Source organism: Podarcis cretensis (assembly GCF_951804945.1).
Source record: "Podarcis cretensis genome assembly, chromosome: 8".
In the NCBI taxonomy this organism is placed as follows: domain Eukaryota; kingdom Metazoa; phylum Chordata; class Lepidosauria; order Squamata; family Lacertidae; genus Podarcis; species Podarcis cretensis.
The window spans coordinates 48,652,627-48,677,361 of NC_137177.1; the positions used below are offsets into that span (position 1 = coordinate 48,652,627).

General features: G+C 40.1%; 1 protein-coding gene across 12 annotated transcripts; it reads right to left on the minus strand.

Moving 5' to 3' along the window:
• Window positions 1-2,439: 2,439 nt before the first annotated feature.
• Window positions 2,440-23,350, minus strand: TERB1 (telomere repeat binding bouquet formation protein 1). 12 transcript variants are annotated; one of them, XM_079988047.1, is made up of 19 exons: window positions 23,186-23,347; window positions 20,935-20,998; window positions 20,398-20,508; window positions 20,174-20,302; window positions 16,743-16,874; window positions 15,809-15,869; window positions 15,601-15,713; window positions 15,366-15,488; window positions 13,758-13,901; window positions 12,461-12,592; window positions 11,608-11,733; window positions 11,044-11,207; window positions 9,537-9,904; window positions 9,005-9,069; window positions 7,544-7,624; window positions 6,368-6,538; window positions 5,377-5,489; window positions 4,803-5,012; window positions 2,441-2,689 (listed from the first exon to the last, which is right to left on the minus strand). In XM_079988047.1, the coding sequence occupies exons 1-19, from the start codon at window positions 23,285-23,287 to the stop codon at window positions 2,663-2,665; spliced, it is 2,436 nt and encodes an 811-aa protein (XP_079844173.1). In that variant the 5' UTR covers window positions 23,288-23,347; the 3' UTR covers window positions 2,441-2,662. The 12 variants fall into 12 exon arrangements, with proteins under 12 accessions (XP_079844171.1, XP_079844170.1, XP_079844173.1 ...); XM_079988048.1 differs by lacking the exon at window positions 2,441-2,689 and adding an exon at window positions 2,898-3,371; XM_079988045.1 differs by lacking the exon at window positions 6,368-6,538 and having other exon boundaries at window positions 2,440-2,689; window positions 5,377-5,486; window positions 23,186-23,349.
• Between the last annotated feature and the right edge of the window lie 1,385 nt (window positions 23,351-24,735).

The following is a 24,735-nucleotide window of genomic DNA, read 5'->3' on the forward strand; positions in this document are numbered from 1 at the left end:
CCGCGCCCAACTCTCGTGGGCACGCTTCGCGCCTCTAGCAGAGTCTTCTCCGTGGGGCCAAGTGGCAGCTTCAAGGTGGCGCTCCTGCCCGACGAGGGGACGGGAGCTTCGTTCTAGTCAGGCAGCGTCCTGGACTCCTAAGGAGCGGTACCATATTCTGGACGATGAGTTCAAGCTTTTTGGGGCCGCCGCCCAGTGTTTGTGCGGAACAGGGACCCCTAGCGGAGACGGAGAGCGGCGCAGACTCTGCCGGCTACGCCCAGGCTTCGTAAAAGAACGCGGCGCAATTGTCGAGGCAAAATTGATTGGAAAGCTTGCATGTTCACAAATTGTGTATCGCATCTACACTCATAAGTGGAGTATAGGGAGGGATGCTGTCACAGATGAGGGGTTGCCCCAAAGGTGCTGAAAACACCAGTTTCTGGGGAACAAGGGTGGGACGGTGCTTCTGCGCTAGTGGTGATGTTTGCAGGCTTTCCTTAGGCATCTGGTTGGCACGATGAGAGCAAGCTGCAGGGCACTTCTTAGGTGAACATGCAGTGTATGGAACAGCAAATATTGTATGCAGTATGGAACAGTTGCATCATGTCATAACAGATAGTGAGGTGCGAATTCAAGCCTGCATTAAGTTTGTAAACTATAACAGGCAAAGTTCTCAAGGCAGCTGTCAAAATTTTTAATGCGCCTGATTTGCAAATTCGCCCATTCGATGGAATGATTTAGAACTCAGGTGACAGCTTCACCTTTTGACTGGGCACAATACCAGCAAACATCACAACTGTCCCCATAGGCAGGCTTGTTTATCAGGACTATCCCTGTATGCAGTAGAGCTTATGAGGACTCAGACCCATAAATGGCAGCTTCTGGCCTGGCAGAGTTCCAAATCTTGGATCATAAAGCCAAAGCCCACCACAGGTGGCAGGGCACCACCAGCAGGGCAACCCAGGGGTTTTTGCGTAACTCCCTACAGGTCACCCTGCAAGGCTAACTGTAGGTAAAGAGGTGACCACTAAATGAGAATTAAGGATTGCTCACCAGGGTTAGAGGCTGGCCTCTAGATAAATGCCACATGAAACTGGCCTTACTGACCCTGTGTAAGAATCGGGTTGAGCTGTATACTTACTACAGGGAAAGGGACCAAGTTCTAATATTGTGGCAATTCTTATATTATTAGAGATTATCATCTTGCATTACTACTTCACTTTATTATAATTGCACCTGAACCTTTGGAAACCTAGGCTGGGCACTCAGCTACATTGGCAAAGAAAAAATGCTTCATATGCACTGTTTAAGCATTTTAACACTGTGACATCAGATGGCGTTGTGGAATTCCATTTTTGCTAACCCGGTTTCTCATACATAGTTTGCAGCATGTTTGACTGAAATGCTTATTCAGCCTTGAAATCAACTTCTTTTTCTTGTTCATTTCACAGCAAAATATTTCTCAGAATGGGTGCAGACTTAAATTTGAGAGAATGGGGAGATATTGGTTGTAGAATATATGAGTAAAATCAGAGGAGAGATAGGAAAGGGGGTGCCTATGGTTATACTCAGGGGGACAGGGCACTGGAGGTTGGACATAGCAGATAAGGAAAAGATGGGATAGATAGGTGACAGATCTATCTTCTGATTCTTCTCCCAGCCTATAGGATCTATGTTGCTCTATCAACCATCTGTTTAGAGATTTTTTAAATATCAAGCAGTAAAATTAATGCTTTTAAATAAATAAACCATTCAGCCTGATCAAGTCTGCAACCACCCACAATTTAATCTTGGATGAAGGAACTGACCTAGTATGTATTACAGAAACCTGGGTGGACAAGTTGGGGGTGCGATTGCTCTTACCCAGTTCTGTTCACCTGAGTATTTGGTTCAGAACCAGCATAGGCTGATGGGGTGGGGGTTGCCATGATCCACACAGATTCCATCTCCTTCACCAGATACTGGATCAGAAACACAAAACTGGGATGCTACTGTTATATTATGCACCCCGCTGCCCAACATTATCCCTGCCCAAGCTAACAAAGTTGATTTCTGGGGTGGTACAGGAGAACCCCAGCACTGTTGTTTTGGGGTATTTAAACATTCAAATGGGGACCACCTTATGTAGAGCTGTTTGGGACTGAATCCCTGAATGCTCTGGAGGATTTTCTAGCTGATAGATGGTGATTCTGTCGGAACTCAGGTTTCACTATGAAATGGCAGGATGGAAAGGGTAATAGTAGCAATGGCAGGGAAGGATAAAAAGGAGGAAACCAGTTATACCTTAAATGCTTTTATCCACTGAGAAAGTGAAATGCCCTAATAAACACAAAATGCATATTTAAAGTATAATGATAAGTTTTAGCAATAAACTTGTTTTTAGCAATAAACTTGTTTTTCATTTGTATAGCATTTTCATATTTATTTTTAAAGAACATTTATATCCAAAGCAAGTAAAAATACTGTAAGATAGAATAGTTACCAACTTTCTTGATTATACATATTGATAAATTATATTCAAAATAAATTTACTGATTAAGAGGACTTATAGCACACAAAATAATCAAGTACAAAATGGAGTACTCTCTTTAAAATAAAAATACTTATTACATTTTAAACAAATGAAAAAGAACCAACTTGATCCTGTTTCCTTGACAGAATACACGTAACTTATAAGATGTCATATGTTTTTCTCGTTTTTATTTTTCTGTGAGAGAGAAGAGAAAAAAGGAAACTAGACAAGGCAAATGTCAGTGCATTGGCACAGACAAATATTTGTTATCAAGTTGTGATTCATATGGCTATACAGGCTGGACATATCAGGTGAGAGGAAGGTGTGTGAGAGAAGAATATGGCTTTTTTTAGAGCTCCAGCTCTGTCAGTACTTTATGTTGTGTTAGCAGTCAGAGTCAACATTTGCTTACCTGACAATTTATGTGACCCTGATAAGGGTGGTTTCTGCCATATGTTAGCTGCATGACCTACTGAGGAGAAAGCCAGAACCAGTTGCACAGAAAAGCAGAGCCGCTGGGCTAGTTTTGGCAAGGGACATCTTCAACTGACAGTGCAGCAGACTTTCTTGTATGGAGAAGAAAATGTAAACTGGGTGCAGAGGAATGGGGTGAGCTCCCAGGCTAGTTCTGGGAAGGAGGCATCCCAGGCTTGGAGCATCCACTTGTCAGGTGGCAATAGTAGTTTTGTGTGGAAATTTTCACGGGATGCCACAGTGCTGCTTTACATCTTGAATAACTTCCATCACCAAAGGAGAAAGGAACACTGGGCATAATTCCATTAAATGGGTGGAGCTAATCCAGGCCCTCTCAACAATTGTCTCATTGCTACAGTACAGATCAGGTGTCTCTGACTCCCGGTCAGTAACATTCTCCCTGCTGAAATACAGAAGGTTCCATTGGTATTGGCGTTTCACCAACTCTTGAAGACATACCTGTTTGGACAAACATTTTCCTGCTATCCTGATTTGATTGCTGCTTTAACTGTTTTAGCTATTGTGCTGTTCTGATGGGCTTGCTTAGGTATATATTTTAATTATGGATGTTTTAATGTAGTTGTTGTACTAATTATTTTAATTACAGGTCGCTGTATTTTTATAATTGGCTTTATAGTACAGTGGTACCTCTGGATACGAACAGGATCCATTCCAGAGTCCTGTTTGCATCCAGAGCAGAAGACAACCCGCGTCTGCACGTGCGCGGGTCGCGATTTGCTGCTTCTGCGCATGCGTGTGACATAATTTTGACCATCTGCGCATGCGCGAGTGGCGAAACCCGGAAGTGACACGTTCTGTTACTTCTGGGTCGCCATGGAGCGCAACCTGAAAACGCTCAACCTTAAGCAACTTCAACCCAAGGTATGACTGTATTTTTCTTATTTTGTTGGCTTTTATTCACTTGAAAATGGCTGCTTACCCGGTCACAGGGGTGGGTTGCTGTTGCAGCCTCTTGCGCCAGGCCCCTCCCCCTTGGGAGCAACATCAGGGCTATGCAGCTGGCTGTGGGGAATTCCCAGGCCAGTCACGAGAGATTGGTGGGCTTTCCCACCATAGGCTATTTGATTCCTGGCCAATCCAGCCAGGCCAGGTGGAGCCAATACGCCCAACCTCAGGACAAATAAATGAAACATTTTCTTGAGAACAGCCTTGGTATTTCTTCTTGAAATGAAATGTACTATCTAAATGCTTTTATGGAAATGGTCTCATTGTAATGAGAGCCAGTGTGGTGTAGTGGTTAAGAGCAGCGGACTCATAATCTGGTGAACTGGGTTTGCTTCCCTGCTCCTCCACTTGCAGCTGCTGGGTGACCTTGGGCTAGTCACACTTCTTTTAAGTCTCTCAGCCTCACTCACCTCATGGAGTGTTTGTTGTGGGGGAGGAAGGGTAAGGAGATTGTTAGCCACTTTGAGACTCCTTAGGGTAGTGATAAAGCAGGATATCAAATCCAAACTCTTCTTCTTCATTGGTTATAAACAATAAAATTGATTGAAGTACAATCAATTAATATTATTGCAAAATACTATTGAGTCCCAGTGATGATATTTGAGTTTAATATAACCATACTTTCATAGTTTACACTTACAGAAGTAAATGGTTACTTGGATTCAAGTTCTGGTTTTTACTCAGTGAAAGCCACTCCCATTGTAGGGGCAAGTGTCATTATTTGCATAGTCCTGCCTCCAACACTAATGGATAACCACTATCCACTGAAGAGAAATAATTTTCAAAGTCAGCCCAATGGTTCTTTCCTTTCCTCTCATCCTATCCCAAAGGTGTAAAATACTAGCACAAAATTAATCTGAAATATTACCTGTAAGTGGCAGTATTTCTTAGCAAGGTCAACATTTGTCCTTCCCTTCTGAAATGGGTAAGTCCATAAAATTAAATTCCAATGATGGCCCATTTTCTTTACACCATCCAAAAGAAATCTTATTTCTTCTGATGTAAAATTTTTCCTAGTTCTCCGTTTGCTTTTTTCAACAGCTGCTGCAGGTATATCTGGCAGATGAATATCAGTTTCCTGCATCATTAATGAAAACAGTACACATTCGGCAGATGTACCAGAGCTCAATGGTAACATGCATACAAGGAAATAAAGAAGATCCTATGTTCAGTCCCAAGACCAACACAAGCATTGTACAGGGATGTATTTCCCCAAAGTGGGGCTACCAGAGCTTTGGTTAAACTATTTGTTTGTTTGTTTATTAACAATAGCTTGTGGTTTTACGGATATCCTTTCATCAGTTATGAATAATATTTATCAGTGTGCTGAGGCCAGGTCTCAGTTTAGAAATTAACACTTATTACAAATAACACTGTCATATGTACTAGAACATATACACAAATGTTAACATGCAGAACATTTGCTATTGAGGTGTCCATACCCCATCTTTAAATGAAAAAGTATGATCTTCATTCAGATCCTGATCTCTAAGCCTGTGTTTCTGTTGGATTATTTGTTTCTTTGAATATGCATCCTGTTTTGTTTGAAGATCTGCTGTTTGAAACAAAACATTTGCTTATTTAAAATTACTGAAAGTTATGGAAGACAAAGGGCAGAGCTAGATTTTATGAGAGAAATGCAGGGCTCCCCAAATCCTGTGTTTTCCATCACAGCTATGGGGATCTTTTGGCCTTTCATATGTTGCTGATCCATGGCACTGGCTGTGCTTGTGGGGGCTGATGGAAGTTGTAGTACAGCAACATCTGGAGGGCCAAAGGTTCCACATACCTGCTTTATCATGATGCTAATGCTGGCATAGGCAGCCTTTGTAGGGCAGATTTCGTGGGCAGGCTTAACCCTTTTCCCAGCTGCTGAGTCTCCCCTGCAAAGGTATCCCTGGACATGTTATTTTACTGCCCCTCCCCCCAGGTTTCATGATTAGTAGAAGCCTGGTTGCAACGGAAAATGAACCAGGGAGGGCTCTGGGAGGAGGAAAATCAGCTAACTTGGGGGATCTGTGGTTGAAGTCAGGAGATGACACATCCATTGAATTGAATTGAATTGAATTGAATTGAATTGAATTGAATTGAATTGAATTGAATTGAATTGAATATTGGCATATATTTGCATTCTAATTGCTTCTTTTATTTCTTACATTTCATTTTATTGTATTTTATTGTATTATAATTTAAATTATATGAAATATAATAAAATACAGTATATAAAAAATTAAAAGGCAATAAATATATACCAGTAATTAAAAATCATGCAGCGTATTGCACAGCATATTACAATTGCTGCAACAGGCAGAAAAATCATTAAGTGGTCTGCCAAGACCCTCAGCAATTTTCAAGTGGTTGGGGGGGGGGGTTGGAAACCACTGGGCTTGAGCATGCTCCACATGAGATTTTATGAAAAATGATTACTATTACCATTACAGTCTGTAGAAGTATTCTTGCTAGAGATAATAGATCTTTTTATCTTCCTTTTATATTTCAGTTCAGTTTCTAGAGTAACTTTGTGTTGTTCACATAGATATTGACAAGACCGCAAAATCTTGCTAAAATTTCGGCTGTTTAAGGGAATTCCTACAGTTATGCAACCTGAAAGATATAGAATATTACTAAAATATCATGTGACTCTTTAGAAAATGCATTTTAAAAAGGATTTCAGGCTGAGTTTTTCATATCTGCTTTTAGTAAATTGTGATTTATATATTCTGGTCTTTGCAGGTTTAACATCAGTAAATCTAGCAAGTACTTTTTGGAAATTCATTGGTAAACCTAATATTGAACCAGTAAATTGAATAATAGAATTGTAGAGTTGGAAGTGGCCTTGTTATTGCTCAAATATTCAAAATTGTGGAGTGGGATCCTTCTTTGTTTAGATTTCCAAAACAAAATTGCTAATTTTTAAGACACAATACAAAGTGATTGCGTCTTTAAATGTAAAAAAAAATTCTGGCATTTTAAAGAAAAGAACTACAGTAGTACCTCGGGTTAAGAACTTAATTCGTTCTGGAGGTCTGTTCTTAACCTGAAACTGTTCTTAACCTAAGGTACCACTTTAGCTAATGGGGCCTCCCGCTGCAGCCGCACGATTACTGTTCTCATCCTGAAGCAAAGTTCTTAACCCGAGGTACTATTTCTGGGTTAGCAGAGTCTATAACCTGAAGCGTCTGTAACCCGAGGTACAGTGGTGCCTCGCAAGACGAAAAGAATCCGTTCCGTGATTCTCTTCGTCTAGCGGTTTTTTCGTCTTGCGAAGCAAGCCCATTGACGGCTTAGCGGCTTAGCACTATTAGCGGCTTAGCAGCTTTTAGTGGCTTTTAGCGGCTTATCAGCTTAGCGGATAAGCGGCTTAGCGGCTTAGAAAAGGGGGGGGAAGGGGGGGAAGTCGGAAAAACTCGCAAGACATTTCATCTTGCGAAGCAAGCCCATAGGGAAATTCGTTTTGCGAAGCGCCTCCAAAACGGAAAACCCTTTCGTCTAGCGGGTTTTTCGTCTTGCGAGGCATTCGTCTTGCGGGGCACCACTGTACCACTGTATCTGTTAGTGTCTGGAAGCCTAATTTAGGCTTTTTACAAAACAGAACAACAACAAAATTACCTGTGCACTGCAACTCTGCTATTTTAGAAGCAGACAGATTACAGTTTATCCTCCTGCTTGTTATTCTTGAACATAATGGATCTATAAAAGAGAAATGTTGTTGGATTAATATGAAACATATGGTTAAGAATTCAGATGTTATGGATGTTATGTATGTTATAGACCATAATAACACAAAATTAAGATAAAGATAAATAAGAAGTTGCTATACTAAGCTATTTAGCCAGCATACCAGATGAAATTTCTAAGGCATCCCTTTAGTTAAGGTGGGTAGCCAACAAAAAAGTCCAACAATATGTCTCAAAATTCTGTTTATAAAAATGACACCTGTTAGGGTACGTCCATTATAGCATCAGCCTTAGCATCTAATTTTCCGCTTTGTGGAGCTTGGGTTACTATTACAGCCTTAACTCTGGTCTTAAAATAATTGAATACAAATGTGCTTATATTTTAAAGGCAACAGACATTTATTATCATGAATAGTTTTAACAATAAAAAGTCATACTAGATTATGAAATTTAAGACAAATTCATCATTGAATATGTGATGGAGTAATAGTATTATTCCACACAGGGAAATATGTAGCATGCTTGGACAACATATAATGAACAATATACGTATAACATATTGGCTTTGTTTAGATGTCATGCTAAACCATAGTTTAGCACCACATGCATTTTAGCATAACATGCATAAGCTATAGCATACCTTGAAAGATATAGAATATTACTAAAATAGCATGTGACTCTTTAGAAAATGCATTTTAAAAAGGATTTCAGGCTGAATTTTTCATATCTGCTTTTAGTAAATTGTGATTTATATATTCTGGTCTTTACAGGTTTAACATCAGTAAATCTAGCAAGTACTTTTTGGAAATTCATTGTTAAACCTAATATTGAACCAGTAAATTGAATAATAGAATTGTAGAGTTGGAAGTGGCCTTGTTATTGCTCAAATATTCAAAATTGACTAAACATCAGGAAGAACTTTCTGACATAAGAGCTGTTCAACAGTGGAATGGACTCCCTTGGGAGGTTGTGGACGCTCCTTCCTTGGAGGTTTTTAAGCAGAAGTTGGATGGCCATCTGTCATGGATGCTTTAGTTGAGCTTCCTGCATTGCAGGGATGGGGGTGGATAATTAGATGAGCCTCAGGATGCCTTCTGACTATAGTTTTATGAACCACAGTGTGTTGCTCCAACCAACACAACACACCACTTTTAACCAAATGTAAAAAGCAAAAGGTTTTGACTGCTTCTTTTGGCTATTCAGGAGAGGAGAGCAGGGACCAAGTGCACAAGCCCAAGGCTTAGCATGATATGCAAATGCAACCAATAAGTATGGTATATGGTAAAGATATATATCTGCTTATTTTTCATCCAATTTAAAATAAACTAATTTCTAACAACGATCAACTTAGTAAAATGTCAGAAATTGAACACTTTTGATTAACAGTACCTACCTGTATTTTGTACCAGTTCAGTTCTTCTTTTACCTGCAATATCTGTCTGTTTACACAAAAATTCACTAAAAGAATAAGAAAGACATTCTTAAAACTTGACCTAATATATATTTCATTGTGTTGTATCATGCTTCTCGACTCCCACAATTTTCCACATAGCACTGCAGTGAATAATGCTAACCAGGAAAAGGGGGGCATGTTTCATATGCACATTGAAGCTTGGGATAATTTTATTTATTGTCTACATTTATCTGATATAAATCATTTTCTTACACTTCGCTTCAAATAAAAATTCTCAGGGTAGCTTCCACACATGAGGCTATTCCAGTAGCCTGAAGAAGTTCAAAAGCTGAAAGTAAAAGGTTTCATTTTGAAAGAGGTCTCCAGCTCCCTGTATATTCCAGATGGAATTTCAGTCCATTAGAGTTCATGACAAAGTTTAATAATATTAAATGCAGTTTGCTAATTTGATTCACAATCAGGATTTAAAAGTATCAATTTAAAATTGTATGTAGGATCCAAGATACAATACCTTAGCTGTACTTCAGACTTGCTAGATTCACCAACAGTGTTTTTATCTGTAATATGTTTATGTTGGTGGGTTATGTTGGGTGTCCTCATTTTATCAGCTGCATGAAGATTAAGTTCATTTCGACTGACTGAAGCATCAGTTGGATTCCTATTGGCAGGCTTTAGAAATTCATTCTTTGAATAGTCTTTTACAAATGTAGTAGCAATCGGTTTAGCAGACATAGGATCTAGTAATTGTTGGTTCACTTCTGTATGTGTTATGTCACTTGAATTTGGCTTGCTTGCATTTTCTTTAAGATGCATAGGGGTAGTCTGCAGTATCACTTCTTTGGGAATATCATCAATTAATATTTGTCTTCTCACTTTTTTCTGTGTTTAAAAAAATAGCAATTGAAGGTCATACAAAATACATCCAGCGGGTGGGGGAGGGTGGAAAAACATGGCTACTTATATTGAAGGTTCAAGGCAGGGATGATCAACTCAGGGAGTTGACTTGACCTAGTTTCACACCTATTCGTAAAAGCCAAACTTTGTGGATTAGAATGAAAACATCATTCACACCCCATTACTTCTTTCATAATCTTATTTAACATTTCAGGTATGTATTTTTCCAGTGTTGTTTCCCTTTAAGTTGAAGTCAATTTTACTTTGCTGAACTCAGTACTCATTTTGACAATTGCATTTTGGTTCCACAAATTTAATATTACTGCATATATACTTTGAAGCAAGAAGTATTTGTCAAATTCAGGTCAAATTGTTGTTGTTGTCTTTTCATGCTCAAGTCCCTTCAAAATAAGCAGCTGAAAATACTGCATAAAAACAAGACTGGGGCATAAAAATAATGAAACCTAAGAAATCATCCAACACAAACAAGACTTAGCGTTCCAATGCATTTCAGAATGTGTAAACAGATAAGAAAGATGTTTCTTCCTGTGATATCCTAACCTTCACAGATCAAATTAAAATATTTTTAAAAATTAATAATTCACTACTGGAAACAACTGGAATTAAATTACTGAGGGAAAGCATGTGATCACAGAAGTTCATGTTGAATCACCATGACTATGTGGCTGAATATGGGGGAGCAATAATTTTACAGGTGGGTAGGATATTTTATCTGAAGTACTATAAGCAGCTGAAATATGTTTGTTTGCATAACAAAGAATGGCCATGTTTGTGAATTTACACAGGCTAGGAATACTAGAATAGAAACAAACATCTTTAGCTAAAAAGTGAAGCCAAGGCAGGATGGAAGCTTGAAAAAGGTGCTGTTCCCCACAGAAGGTATACCATAAACTCGTTTTTGCTAGCCCTACCTTCTGGACTGACTGGGAGGAATAACCCAGATGATGATATCCTCCTTCCACCACAGGAAAATACCAGACTTATGCTTCCCTTTTTTAATTCATTCAGACACCATTTTCTTGCATAGAACTATTCCTCTGTTTTTAACATTCTGCATCCATTCTTATTTTTATAAAACAACTCCCCCCCCCCCCAAGAACCACCTGTTGTTGGTCATTTTCAAGTCCTTCGATTCTACGTAAAATTTCTTTGGCTTTGTCCCAGTAGTCTTCAAGGATCATCTCTCTGTTCTGCCAATCAACCTTCAACTGTTCTGCATCATCCAGTTTTAATGAATGTTTTCCTAGCTTCAGTGACAACTTCTCAGCTTTAGGAAAAGTTAGAATAAGGCACGGTAAGCTGGCTTTATAAAAACAGAATTATATTTCATGCTACTTGCCAAAGTCTTAAAATGTTGGCTCCCAATGAGAGTGACTTATTTAAGATGTGTTTTATTTTGCCTTTTACATCTCTCTGCAGTATCTAAAGGACCTTATACAAATACAGCCCCAGACATACTTCCTTCATTAATATTTCTGCTTCATCAAGGGAAGATGGAAGCAAGAAGAGATCAGATTAAAAAGTAGAAGAAGGTGGTTGGGAAGCTCTAACCTGGGTGAAATAGGAAATTTTGCAGATAAAGCAAATGGGCAAGTGGCTAATGGGCAAGAAGATATTCACAAATCTGCCCTATAAGTTTTTTAAAACAGTAATGAAAATAATCTTACTGATCTGTTTGCAATTTTGCAGCACAAAGGTAGCAGCCTTATTTAGTTCTTCATCCTGCGATTCAGTTAGTGCCTGAATCATAAGTGGAAGGCCATTGTTCTTGACCAGAGCAAATTGATTTTCCTCTAAAAAAAAAATACCATTAGTTTCTTGGAACATATTTGTCCAAACTGTACAGTTGTAACAGTACCTCTTATCATATTTGGAAGAATAAGCAATAAAATTACAATGGGATAAAGTTATATTGAATTTTCAGCCCAACTTCAGTTAGTCATATCTAACTTATTTGCATACGCTCAGTAACATGTTGTAGTGTGACTTCATTTACATGAATCTGTCCTATTAGTTTTAATGGAAATATTGCATAGTGCCTTTTTAAGACTTCAGTGTTAAAGCAGAAATTTATACTTAGCTACCACTAATAACTCTAACTTGGCTTTGACAGTTGATTATCAGGATTTTGTAGAAGTTCCTAGATCCTGCACTAGAAATAACCACTAATGAAAAAGATGCCTAATCATAATCCTTTTTATAGTACAAACCTAACCATGTTTACTTAAAAGTAAGTTTCACTGAGTTCAATGGGGCTTAGTCCCAGGTAAGTGGATATAGGATTGTAGCCTAAATGTAGTAAGTTTCAAAATGATGAATTTTTTTATTTGTTATTTTATTTCAATGAGGGATAAAGCAGCTTGTTAAAACCAACCATGCATTACTCTAGCAACATCAGGTTTGGTATCTTCATAGGTTATTATTAAGCACAGTAATTGTGCACTGGAATTCTAATACAAACTGCATTTGAATGCAACATCTAACATGTTCAATTTAAGAAAGACAGAACCAGTATCCTACCGCAGCCATCTGTACAGTGTCCAAGGGTAAGTATAATACTATTTTTTTCTCCCGGATCCAGATGTTTGTAAGAAAGCAGTGTTAGGAGATTTGGCACAATATTATACCTTGACAGGTTAATTCCAACAGCAGCTATTGGTACAAAATAAATTTAAAAGAAAAAAACAGCCATTAAACTCAACATGCAGTAAAGAAATGTACAGTGGTACCTCAGGTCAAGTACTTAATTCGTTCCTGAGGTCTGTTCTTAACCTGAAACTGTTCTTAACCTGAAGCACCACTTTAGCTAATGGGGCCTCTTGCTGCCGCCGCGCCGCCAAAGCACGATTTCTGTTCTCATCCTGAAGCAAAGTTCTTAACCCGAGGTACTATTTCTGGATTAGCGGAGTCTGTAACCTGAAGCGTCTGTAACCTGAAGTGTATATAACCCGAGGTACCACTGTACTTTTATAGAGCGCCTGTTCCATCCTTTCTTCAAGTTATCTCAAGCTTTCATCCAATACCAGGTACAACACTTAACTACAAGATTTGTGAGGACTGGGAATTAGAAGAATTTGCAACTCCCTTCCCCTCCTTGCAGGATCCTTAACTTATTTTGATGATATTTAATGTTTGTCATGTTAATAATAATAATAATAATAATAATAATTTATTATTTATACCCCGCCCATCTGGCTGAGTTTCCCCAGCCACTCTGGGCGGCTCCCAATCAGTGTTAAAAACAGTACAGCATTACATATTAAAAGCTTCCCTGAATAAATAAAGTCAGAAGCCAAGGCAGATCCTGGTAATATAAGTAATGAATGATCTGAGAATACCTAATTCTATAGGGAAGGGACGCAGGTGGCGCTGTGGGTTAAACCACAGAGCCTAGGACTTGCCGATCAGAAGGTCGGTGGTTTGAATCCCCGCGACAGGGTGAGCTCCCATTGCTCGGTCCCTGCTCCTGCCAACCTAACAGTTCTAAAGCACGTCAAAGTGCAAGTAGATAAATAGGTACCACTACGGCGGGAAGGTAAACGGCGTTTTCGTGCGCTGCTCTGGTTTGCCAGAAGCGGCTTAGTCATGCTGGCCACATGACCTGGAAGCTGTACACCGGCTCCCTCAGCCAATAAAGCGAGATGAGTGCTGCAACCCCAGAGTCAGTCACAACTGGACCTAATGATCAGGGGTCCCTTTACCTTTACCTTAATCCTATAGGGAGGCATGGACCTAACTAGAGCCTGGATGCACCCTTACAAGCTTCACTTTCTGTTAATATGTTTATATCAAAAGATATTTCAATCTGTTCACTCACAGTTGTCGGCAATACAGGCATCAATCGTTTTTGTCACCACTACGGCAAGTTTCGTGCTTGCAACTGAATTGTGTCTCAATTTCACAAGAAGCTCATCCAAAACAGCTAATCCACCAACAGAAGCAAAAAGTTGCTGCATTCTTGCTTGAAGAAACAAAACAAACCATAACAATTACCAGTCATGCTTCTCTCGTAGTTTGCTTTAAGCTAAAGTTTTCTAGGCTTTCTGTCAAATGCAGAAGGTCTCCAGTTCAATCCCAAGCATCTCCAGGTAGGGCTGGGAAGGACCCCTGTCTGAAATCCTGGAGACACTCCAATGCAATGTAGATGATACTGAGCTAGACAGATCAGTGCTCTGACTCAATGTAAGAAAACTTTTGTAAATTAATTTTAAGAGAAATTATTCACAAAAATTACTTTTATCATGATCTCAATTCATCCCTTCATCAAATTGTTTCCTGCAGCAACCATTCCATCTGGTTATTACAAACCCTCCAGCATTTCTCAGATGAAAATAGGGACGTCCTATTCCATAATAATAATTTTACTATTTACATCCCACCCATCTGACTGGGTTGCCCTAGCCACTCTGGTTGGTTTCCAACATATATAAAAACATAATAAAACATTAAACATTTTAAAACTTCCCTATACAGGGTTGCTTTCAGACGTCTCAGAGGTCAGATAATTCCATGCCCTCCAAAATTTCTCTGATAAAAATAGGGACATTCTAAGGAAAAGCGGGACGCGGGTGGCGCTGTGGGTAAAACCTCAGCGCCTAGGGCTTGTCGATCGCATGGTCAGCGGTTCGAATCCCCGCGGCGGGGTGAGCTCCCGTCTTTCGGTCCCAGCTCCTGCCCACCTAGCAGTTCGAAAGCACCCCTAAGTGCAAGTAGGTAAATAGGTACCGCTTTATAGCGGGAAGGTAAATGGCGTTTCCGTCTGCTGCACTGGTGCTGGCTCGCCAGAGCAGCTTCGTCACGCTGGCCACGTGACCTGGAAGTGTCTCCGGACAGCGCTGGCCCCCGGCCTCTTAAGTCAGATGGGCGCACAACCCTAGAGTCAGACACAACTGGCCCGTACGGGCAGGGGTACCTTTACCTTTAAGGAAAAGCAGGACATTCTGCCGGTTTCTGTAATTCCGGCATTGTCTCTGGAAAATAAGAACACTTGGAAGGTCTGTTATTATATAACACTATGAAAGAGCTGGTACCTGAATGTACTGTTTTTCCTCTGAGTTTTCTGTTTTGTATCAAGACTGAAAGCCATTATTTTAAACTCTAAACTGCCCTGAATGCTTTGGTAGAAAGGCAACATATATATATTTACTATTTTAACAAATGAATATATAGTGATTTCTAGAAAATGCAATGCAAGCTAGAGAGGATGTGCCAACTCACTGTGCCATGGAAAAGCCCTGCCCTCCTCTCTTTAAAGCAATACCTGGTTCCACTGTAAGTTCTAGAATTTGAAGATGATAATATCACCAAAGTAGTTGCCCTATTTCTGTGCAGAAGATGCATGAAATTAAGCACTAGAAATGGCAAAAGAAATCCCAGCAGGCTTTTCACAGAAAAATAATGTGCTGGTACAATGGTTGATACTTACAATTATTTGCAACTGTGAGCCCAATGAATGAACATACTGGGCGAACTATCTCAGGCTTTATACTACTTTGCAGCCAGTCTTTTGCATGAGGAAAAACCAAACTGCAAACTTTCTGATTCTCCTCTGTTGGTGACAAAACAATGGCACACTTAGATCTGCATTGAAAAATACTTGTATTTTTACTCACTGTCATCAAACAAATAATGAAAGGAAATGTTTAACAAAAAAAAATTACCATTCTGGGGATTATTTACGCTTGCACAGAGAGCACTGCAAGTTGAAGACCACAGATGATATTCGTTAATTTTTTGATCCAAAAATTTCACATCACATACTGAAAGACTTGTTCTGTTAGGAAATTAAAACAAAAACATAACAAATAGCAATTAAAGCTTGGGGGAGGAATTTTCAGTTTAGTACAACATTCTTGCTTTATTACTTACCTGAATAATTGAAGCACAGCATTAAGGCAACCAGACTCTCTCGCATACATCTGCCCACGCTCTATAAAATGACCACATTTTGGCATGTAAAGATTTAAAATAAAATATATTAAGTATTTCAAATATTAAGCAATCAATAATTCAGTGAAATCTTAGAACTGTTTCACACATTATGTGGTATGAAACATGCTTGTCACGGAGGGCCTCTTTAGACACTTTTTATTGTGCATTCATGACAATTTGTGCTCATGATGCTAGCAGGGTGGTCATAAGTGATCTTACTTTGTGAGGGGAACTACAGTACCCAGAATTCTTTGTGGTGGAAAGGCAGTGGCGTAGTGTGGTGGTGTAGGGGGGGCCGGCCGCACCGGGCGCAACATCTGGGGGTTAGGGTTAGGGATAGGGTTAGGGGGCGCAAATCCAGGGTTAGGGGGCGCAAATTACTTGCCTTGCCCCGGGTGCTGACAACCCACGCTACGCCACTGGGAAAAGGTATAGCGTGTACACAGCATGGTAGCATTGAGAAAGCATCTCAGAAAAATCTAAAGCAGAATAAATCAACCAGTAATGCACTTTATTGTGTCAAGGATATGTTGCTGAATACACCCACAATCAATCACATGTCTGCAAGGGCCCTGAGTATACACCTGCAGGGAAGAGCAGCTAAACTTAAAATGTAATATATGAAATATATAGACCATAGTGATTTATGCACTGCTACAGCTGAGCATATCCTTAGAAAATATAGTAGTTAAACTTGCTTAAGTACCTGTGAATAGCAATAGGATTTATAAGCACATTATCTGTGAATGGAAGTCTAATTGACCTAATTGCAGTTAATATTCATCTGGAGGCTACTCATCATAATTTAAATTGTGTTTGTGTGTGTGTAACTGCAATTTCCTTACATGCAGCGGGGGGGGGGGGTACTTACTGTTATTTGAAACCAGTGCTATTAAGAAATAAACAGACATTCTTTTCAAATTCACACTGGAATCGTTATTAGTTAGGTGCCTGTGAAGGTCTTCAAATGATCCAGAAGTGCATAACGTCTGTTGGCAGAATACTGAAACAAAATAGATATTCCTCTGAGAAATTTATGTGTTATATTACATTAAATTTAATAAAGCAAACAGAATCAAACTTTCTTATAAATTCTAGAATAATTGTGGGTATCTGTATCTGTTGTGGGGGGGGAGTGATTCAAATAATAGTAGCCCTTGGAGATTAAAAAAACTCAATGTTGCCATTTTAATGGCAGAGTTGTGTTCTTTTGTATAGACACTGACCTATTTCTATTGACCGCCAAAATATTTTTTGGCTACAAGGTGGGTGAGCAGGGGACACTTAACATACGTAACAGTGGGGATGAGACATTTATACACAACTTGTCCTTGTTGTTTAGTCGTTTAGTCGTGTCCGACTCTTCGTGACCCCATGGACCAGAGAACGCCAGGCACTCCTGTCCTCCACTGCCCCCCGCAGCTTAGTCAGACTCATGCTGGTAACCTCAAAAACACTATCCAACCATCTCGTCCTCTGTCGCCCCCTTCTCCTTGTGCCCTCCATCTTTCCCAACATCAGGGTCTTCTCCAGGGAGTCTTCTCTTCTCATGAGGTGGCCAAAGTACTGGAGCCTCAGCTTCACAATCTGTCCTTCCAGTGAGCACTCAGGGCTGATTTCCTTCAGAATGGAGAGGTTTGATCTTCTTTCAGTCCATGGGACTCTCAAGAGTCTCCTCCAGCACCATAATTCAAAAGCATCAATTCTTCGGCGATCAGCCTTCTTTATGGTCCAGCTCTCACTTCCATACATCACTACTGGGAAACTTGTCCTAGTGCTGTTCAAAATCTAAATGAACCCACTGATGACACCCATCTCCGTTTCTCTATATTATCTGAATGTACAAGCGTTTAACTGATGTTTGGATGTGGTGGTGTGATAATGAAGACTGAATCCTGATAAGATGGAGACTCTATGGACAGAGGTGTCCTGCCTGGTGGGGCAGAGCCTCAGTGCTAGCTTCCTGCCAAGAGTGCTGCCACTGCTTACCAAGAGGGGAAGGGGCAAGGTGGCAGGGAGGTCAAAATGATGCAGGCACTGGTGGAACCAATCCCAAACTTCCACTCATGAACGTAAGAAAATAAGCAGAGCCTGCTGTGCCAGGCCAATTACCCACCTAGTCCAGCATCTTGTTTTCATAGTGGCCAACCAGATGTCTGAGGAAAACCAGCAAGCAAGACCCAAGAACATTTTGCCTTCCTGTGGGTTTCCCACAACTGGTATTTATTTTTATTATTTTTTATTATTATTAAAATTTTTATTACATTTTCAGTTTACAGAAAAGAAAAAGAAGAACAAACCAGAAAAAAGAAAGAAAGAAAAACAATCCAACTTTCAAAATACATTTTTAGGTTACTAACTGGACTTCCCCACATCTCCCTCACCCTGCGTTCTTTACAATAAACATATCAGCAAATTATTACCTTGTTTCGTATCTTATTTATATCTTTCAGAGTGTTTTACTTCTAAATTTAAAGTACCTTTTGTCAAATATTTATACCTTAAGATAATACATAAAATAACTTTAAATTTCAACTTTTTCTTACTTATAACTTAACTTTCTATTTTCCTAATCTAATTGCAGGAGCTAAAATTTCCAAGTCATGCAGATTCTTAACATTCATACAACTTATAATGTTTTTGTAAATAGTCCTTAAATTTCTTCCAGTCCTCTTCCATTGTCTCTTCTCCCAGATCTCGGATTCTGCCAGTCATTTCAGCCAGTTCCATATAGTCCATCAACAGCGTCTGCCACTCTTCCAGCGTGGGAAGGTCTTGTATCTTCCAATATTTTGCAATGAGTATTCTTGCTGCTGTAGTTGCATACATAAAAAAAGTTCTATCCTTCTTTAACACCTTTTGGTCCACAATGCCCAGGAGGAAGGCCTCTGGTTTCTTAGGGAAGGTGTATCTAAACACCTTTTTAAACTCATTATAGATCATTTCCCAGAAGGCCTTCACTTTTGGACAAGTCCACCAAAGATGAAAGAATGTCCCTTCAGCCTCCTTACATTTCCAACATTTATTATCAGACCGATGATATATTTTTGCAATTTTGACTGGGGTTATGTACCACCTATATATCATTTTCATAATATTTTCCTTCAGGGCATTACATGCCGTGAATTTCATTCCAGTGGTCCATAACCTTTCCCAGTCTTCTAACATAATGTTGTACCCAATATCCTGAGCCCATTTTATCATGGCTGATTTGACTATCTCATCCTGGGTGTTCCATTTAAGCAGCAAGTTATACATTCTCGAAAGCGCCTTGGTCTTAGGTTCTAACAGTTCTGTCTCTAATTTCGATTTTTCCACCTGGAATCCTATTTTTTTGTCTGACTTAAAAACCTCTTGAATTTGAGCATAATGAAACCAGTCTTGCACCCTATTCTTTAATTTTTCAAAGCTCTGCAGCCTCCAATTATCTCCAATTTTTTCTATTATTTCCCCGTATTTCGGCCATCCGGCCTCCATATTGGGTTTTTTTCGAACCTTGGCCTCCGCTGGTGATAACCACCTCGGGGTCTTACCTTCCAATAAGTCTTTGTATTTTGTCCAGACCATAAATATAGCTTTCCTGACAATATGGTTTTTAAACATTTTATGAACCTTTACCTTATCGTACCACAAATATGCATGCCACCCACAACTGGTATTTAGAAGCATTATTGCAATAGCCTTGTCTGCTGTTTGAAGTTTTGTTTCTCAAACCAACTTCCTGCTGATTAGAGTCCTTAAGGTGTTCCTAATTCATCCCTAGCCAGGATGTGAACACTTTAGCATAAGGTAAAGAATCCCTGCACCATCAGCACATAAATGAATGAAACTGCACTGATGTGAACAGTTAGTGGGGAAAGAGCTGTGAAATGCATGGGAAATGGGGGAAGAATTTCACTGAAGGTGGCAATGTGAACACAGCCTAAGAGTGTGTTTTTTTTTACCAGTTTTGGCTGGTGCACCTGTTCCTGAATAAGCACAGCTTGACCACAGGAAGCTATATATTTGTAACCTCAGTATTGGATTACTGCAATGTGCTCTATTTGGGGCTGCCCTTAAGATTGCTACAGAAGCTGCAGCTAGTTCAGAATGCCATGGGTAGGTTGAAAGGGGAGCATGTAATGCACCCATTGAAGAAGCTGCACTCACTGCCATTTTGCTACAGAGTCAAATGTAAGCTTTTGTTGTTAGTATATGTACTTGAAAACTATAGTCTTTTGCAGAAATAAAGCAAAACATGAAAACTTAGTATCTTCAAATGTGATAATATAATGATATGAAAAGAATACAATTGTGCATTACCATTATTCTCAGCTAAACCTCCTAATGTAAATAAGGCAGCTTCCTTTACCATGCTGTGCACACTTGACTTTGCAAGGTTATATACAAACATCAAACCACCTATTTCTCGAAAATAATCACTTGCATCACCTAGAAAAGACAGAAACAATGGGGAAAGTGTCAACTTTTAAAGGAATATATTTTAATAAAACATGGAGCAATGCAACTAGAACTCAACATCTTACTGTTTTGTTGACAGGCCGAATAAATAGTAACCAATGCCTCTTTCTGAGTAGTAGGATGATCCATTTGATATTTTAGACATTCAAGTAGTAAATTCAGATCAGTTTTCATCTCTGTAAGGATAAAGCAAATAGTTTTTCAAATTATTTTACATAAATTTTATTTTCATACACAATTAAAACTGCTGATTAATTAACAGCCAGAATCCCATTACCCTTGGCAATCCCAACAGAGCTGGCTCAGAGTCCAGTAGATTCTGGGCCCAGCCCAGCCCCCAAAACTACATTTTGGGAGTTTCCACTGGCTACCACCAGTTAGGTGAGCACATTGAGCACTCCTCATTTATGGGGTTTCTCAGTGACATATGTCAGTGGAGTCAGGCAGTGCTAGGCAGAAGGACATATCCAACATTGTAGATCAGGTGCTTGGATCTCTGCAAAAGACTATATCTTTTTCTTACTTCCATTTGAAGATTAGCCTGGCAGACTGCTAAAATAATGAAAAGTAACATGGATATAAAATAATTTTGGCAAATTTACCACATGGTATTTTCTGATCTTTTCCATTTTCCATTTTGACTGTATTATTTTCCTTAGCCTTTAACTGCAAAACAGAGGAGGGGTGGTTATTCACTGTCTCTGTTATCAAAGCACAATTTTGGATTTTTAAAAAGAAAATTAAGCAAAGTAAATTCAGTTTAATAAAATCTACCACTTCTACAGGAACACAACATACTCAAGATCACCTAACATGCATGCATAATATACGAAGAGATGCAAAGTAAATAATTTTTATTCACCCTTCATGGATGGTGTGGCACATCTAGTTTATCAGTGTTTAGAACCAAACTGAGAAATTACTCCAAATTAATTAGCACATACTGCAAATAGATCATTTAATTTTATTTTTGTCCATATGAACCTAGAGTGGCATTAAATCTACCAATCTAGAAACAAATCTGAGATTATTAGCATCTTTAGTGAGTGTTTGAGAGAAACAAATAGTTTCTAAAAGTTTCTGTTAAATTTCTGGAACCAACCCACTGCCCAATTTCTGCCCAACCCACTGGCAAGTAAAGTTGTAATTATTTCAAAGACCATGAAGAACAAGAGCTGGCAAAAACACACTTTAATCTCCTGAGTTTGTACAGCATATTACCTCCACAATATTAAATATACGGTAAATAAAGTGCAACATATTTTACAGAGACAGTAACCATTTCGTTGCATGGGGGGAGTGTCCATCAGTCATCAAGAAAAAAAACAGAGGGTCTGTTTTTATTATGGTATAAGTGTTTGTAGAGCAGAGGTTACTTCCATATTATTGAGGTTTAAATAATAGCAATAACTTTTACAATAAAGAAATAATCAAACTTTTTTTTGCTACTCTATTTAGTCTAACTGGATTCATGCACCATCTTGAGAACGTTCTCAAGTTAAGCTCTTGTGTTCCTGAACTTAATGACTTTAAGATCTATCACTGATTGGTCAGGAAGTTGATTTACTGAGTCTTCACTCATGTATCTGAGTCTCTCAGCCTGACCTGCTTCAGAGGCTTGTTCTGAAGCGAGGCAACCCATATACACATTGCCCTGTGGGTGATGGGTGGGGTCAAGACAAATAAGTGACTATTCCTGCTTTGCAGGGGGTTGGACTAGATGACCGTTGGGGGTCCCTTCCAACCCTACAATTCTCAAACACAAAAATAATAAAAACATGACCGGAAGGGTAGCTATGAAAAGTCCTCTGCAGCAAAAAAAAAACACCCCAGCCATGTCTTCTGGCACTTTAAGCACTAACAGATTTATCATGATTCACATAAGAATGCTGTCTGGAATAACGTGGGATTGTAATTCTATCTTTTGTATTTATTCGTGGTGCTTTTAAATGCGAGGCAATAAATAAACGAATACTTAGCAGGGAAGGAACAGGAAAGTGCCAGCGACTTTCTCCCTTTCTGACAGGAACCTGCCCATGGGCGTAACCAGGATTTATCTGGGATGGGGGGGGGGAGGAGAACCGAGTTATCTGCCACGCAATTAGTCAGTTGCCAAGTATTTCTATTTATTTACTTGATTTAGGGGTCCCCCTAAATCTACGCCCATGAACCTGCCGTTCCGCTCAAAAGGCGTCCCAGGTTGAGGGGGGAAGACGTGCCCTGACTGACACATCTTTATCGTAGCACTGGCGGCGCCCCTCCGCTCAGTAAAAGGAGATACTCGCTACCTGGAAAGCCTCGCAAACGCCGCCCCCCGGTCCCGCGAGCGGCTAAGCCTGAAAACTCACCGGCCGAGTTTTTCCCGCCTAAACGAAACTCCGCTTGTGAGGAGAGGTGGTGAGCGAGCGAAGGAGCCGCTCAGCCCGAGCCAGCGCCACCTCATTTATTACCCCCTTCCCCCTGCACGGTTCGCCTCAGCTGCGGCGGCGAGCCTCGGCTTCATTGCTTCCTTTGGAGCTGAGCGCTCCCACCTGGGCCAAGCGGGCTTCACTCTCTCCAGCTGGTGGGCCGCCTCCGATTAGGGAAATAAAACACTTGTCATAACCAAATCATGAGCTGGATATTAAACTGAGGCTGCAATCCGAAACATGCTTTACTGGAGGGAAAAAAACCCGTACAAACCTATATATATGACTTAAGGCTTCGCAAGTCCGATGAGGTGTACTTTGCGTGTACGATGGAAAGACCTATCATATAAAATATACTACTGTTTTTCCTTTCAGAAATCTTAAAAGGCGTGGAACACCCTCCACTCCAAAACGCACTTTATCTCTATTCCTTCTTCAGTATTACTTTTCTGGTGGCAACCTCATCTCTTGAGACTTGAGGGCTCAGAGGCTCCAGGCATCCCCAAACTCGGCCCTCCAGTTGTCTTGGGACTACAACTCTCATCATCCCTAGCTAACAGGACCAGTGGTCAGGGATGATGGGAATTGTAGTTCCAAAACAGCTGGAGGGCCGAGTTTGGGGATGCCTGGGTCAGACTCTGCAAGACACTCTTCTGCAGTCAGCACTCTCAACCCGGTTATTTTTTTTTTAATTGGGAGATTGGGAATGCTCTGAGAAGTAAATGGGTACAAATCAAAATCATGTTAGTACAAAATATCATGTGTAGTACACACACTAACAGAGACCAAAAAAAGTCAGAAGTGAAAAATTAGAGCCTACTTGAGCCCATAGGACAGAGCTAGTTTTTCTTCTTAGTAAACCTAAAGTAAAGGCAAAGGGACCCCTGACTATTAGGTCCAGTCGTGACCGACTCTGGGGTTGCGGTGCTCATCTCGCTTTATTGGCCAAGGGAGCCGGCGTACAGCTTCTGGGTCATGTGGCCAGCATGACTAAGCCGCTTCTGGCGAACCAGAGCAGCGCACGGAAACACTGTTTACCTTCCCGCCGGAGCGGTACCTATTTATCTACTTGCACTTTGACGTGCTTTCGAACTGCTAGGTGGGCAGGAGCAGGAACCGAGCAATGGGAGCTCACCCCGTTGCGGGGATTCGAACCGCCGACCTTCTGATCGGCAAGTCCTAGGCTCTGTGGTTTAAACCACAGCGCCACCCGCATCCCTCTTAGTACATCTACCACACCTCTAATCACACCCCTACCATTGACATGAAGTAGGTCACATTTCAGAAGGACCAGCATAGAATTAGCTAGATTCAATTTTTATCCTACATTTAGTCCCAAAAACTCAAGAGTAATGGTTTCCCTTCTCTCCCCACACCTCAATCTTACTCCATATTTAATGTCTTTGGTAAGTTTACCAGATTTTTTTTCAGTGAATCCGGGGACACTTTTCAATTTCCTACTAAATGGATGGATTTTGTCAGGGGACTGATTTGTAAATCCGGGGACTGTCCCCAGGAAACGGGGACGTCTGGTAACCTTAGTCTTGGGGGATAAAAGTCCCAGGGTAGTTCTCATCCTGCCTCTGAACACTCACTGGAAATGCCCCTGAAGCTTAACTTTAGTGCTGAGGTTTAGGATCAAGATGTCAGAATGTAAATTGTTCATTTTACTTGCTAGCCTGTGCCATTATTTTTTTAACAAAATTGTTTGTGCTCCCTCCCCATCAGTAACATTTACCATAAGTTTCATGCCCTACTATTGAGCTTCAAGAGGCATGGAGTGGTGCAGTTTTAGAATGCAGACACAGCTCTGGATCTAAGCCAGCAAAATCAACACCTGCTTTCCAGTATTTTAAAACCACCAAGTCACCCCACAGATTTTTTCAGGAAGGGGGTCACTTCAGAGGTGTGTTTTAGATATGGGAATTATTTCACCTCAGATCAGACTTCCAGGTCTACTAGTTGGTGAGGAAGTAATTAACGTGCCATCCAGCC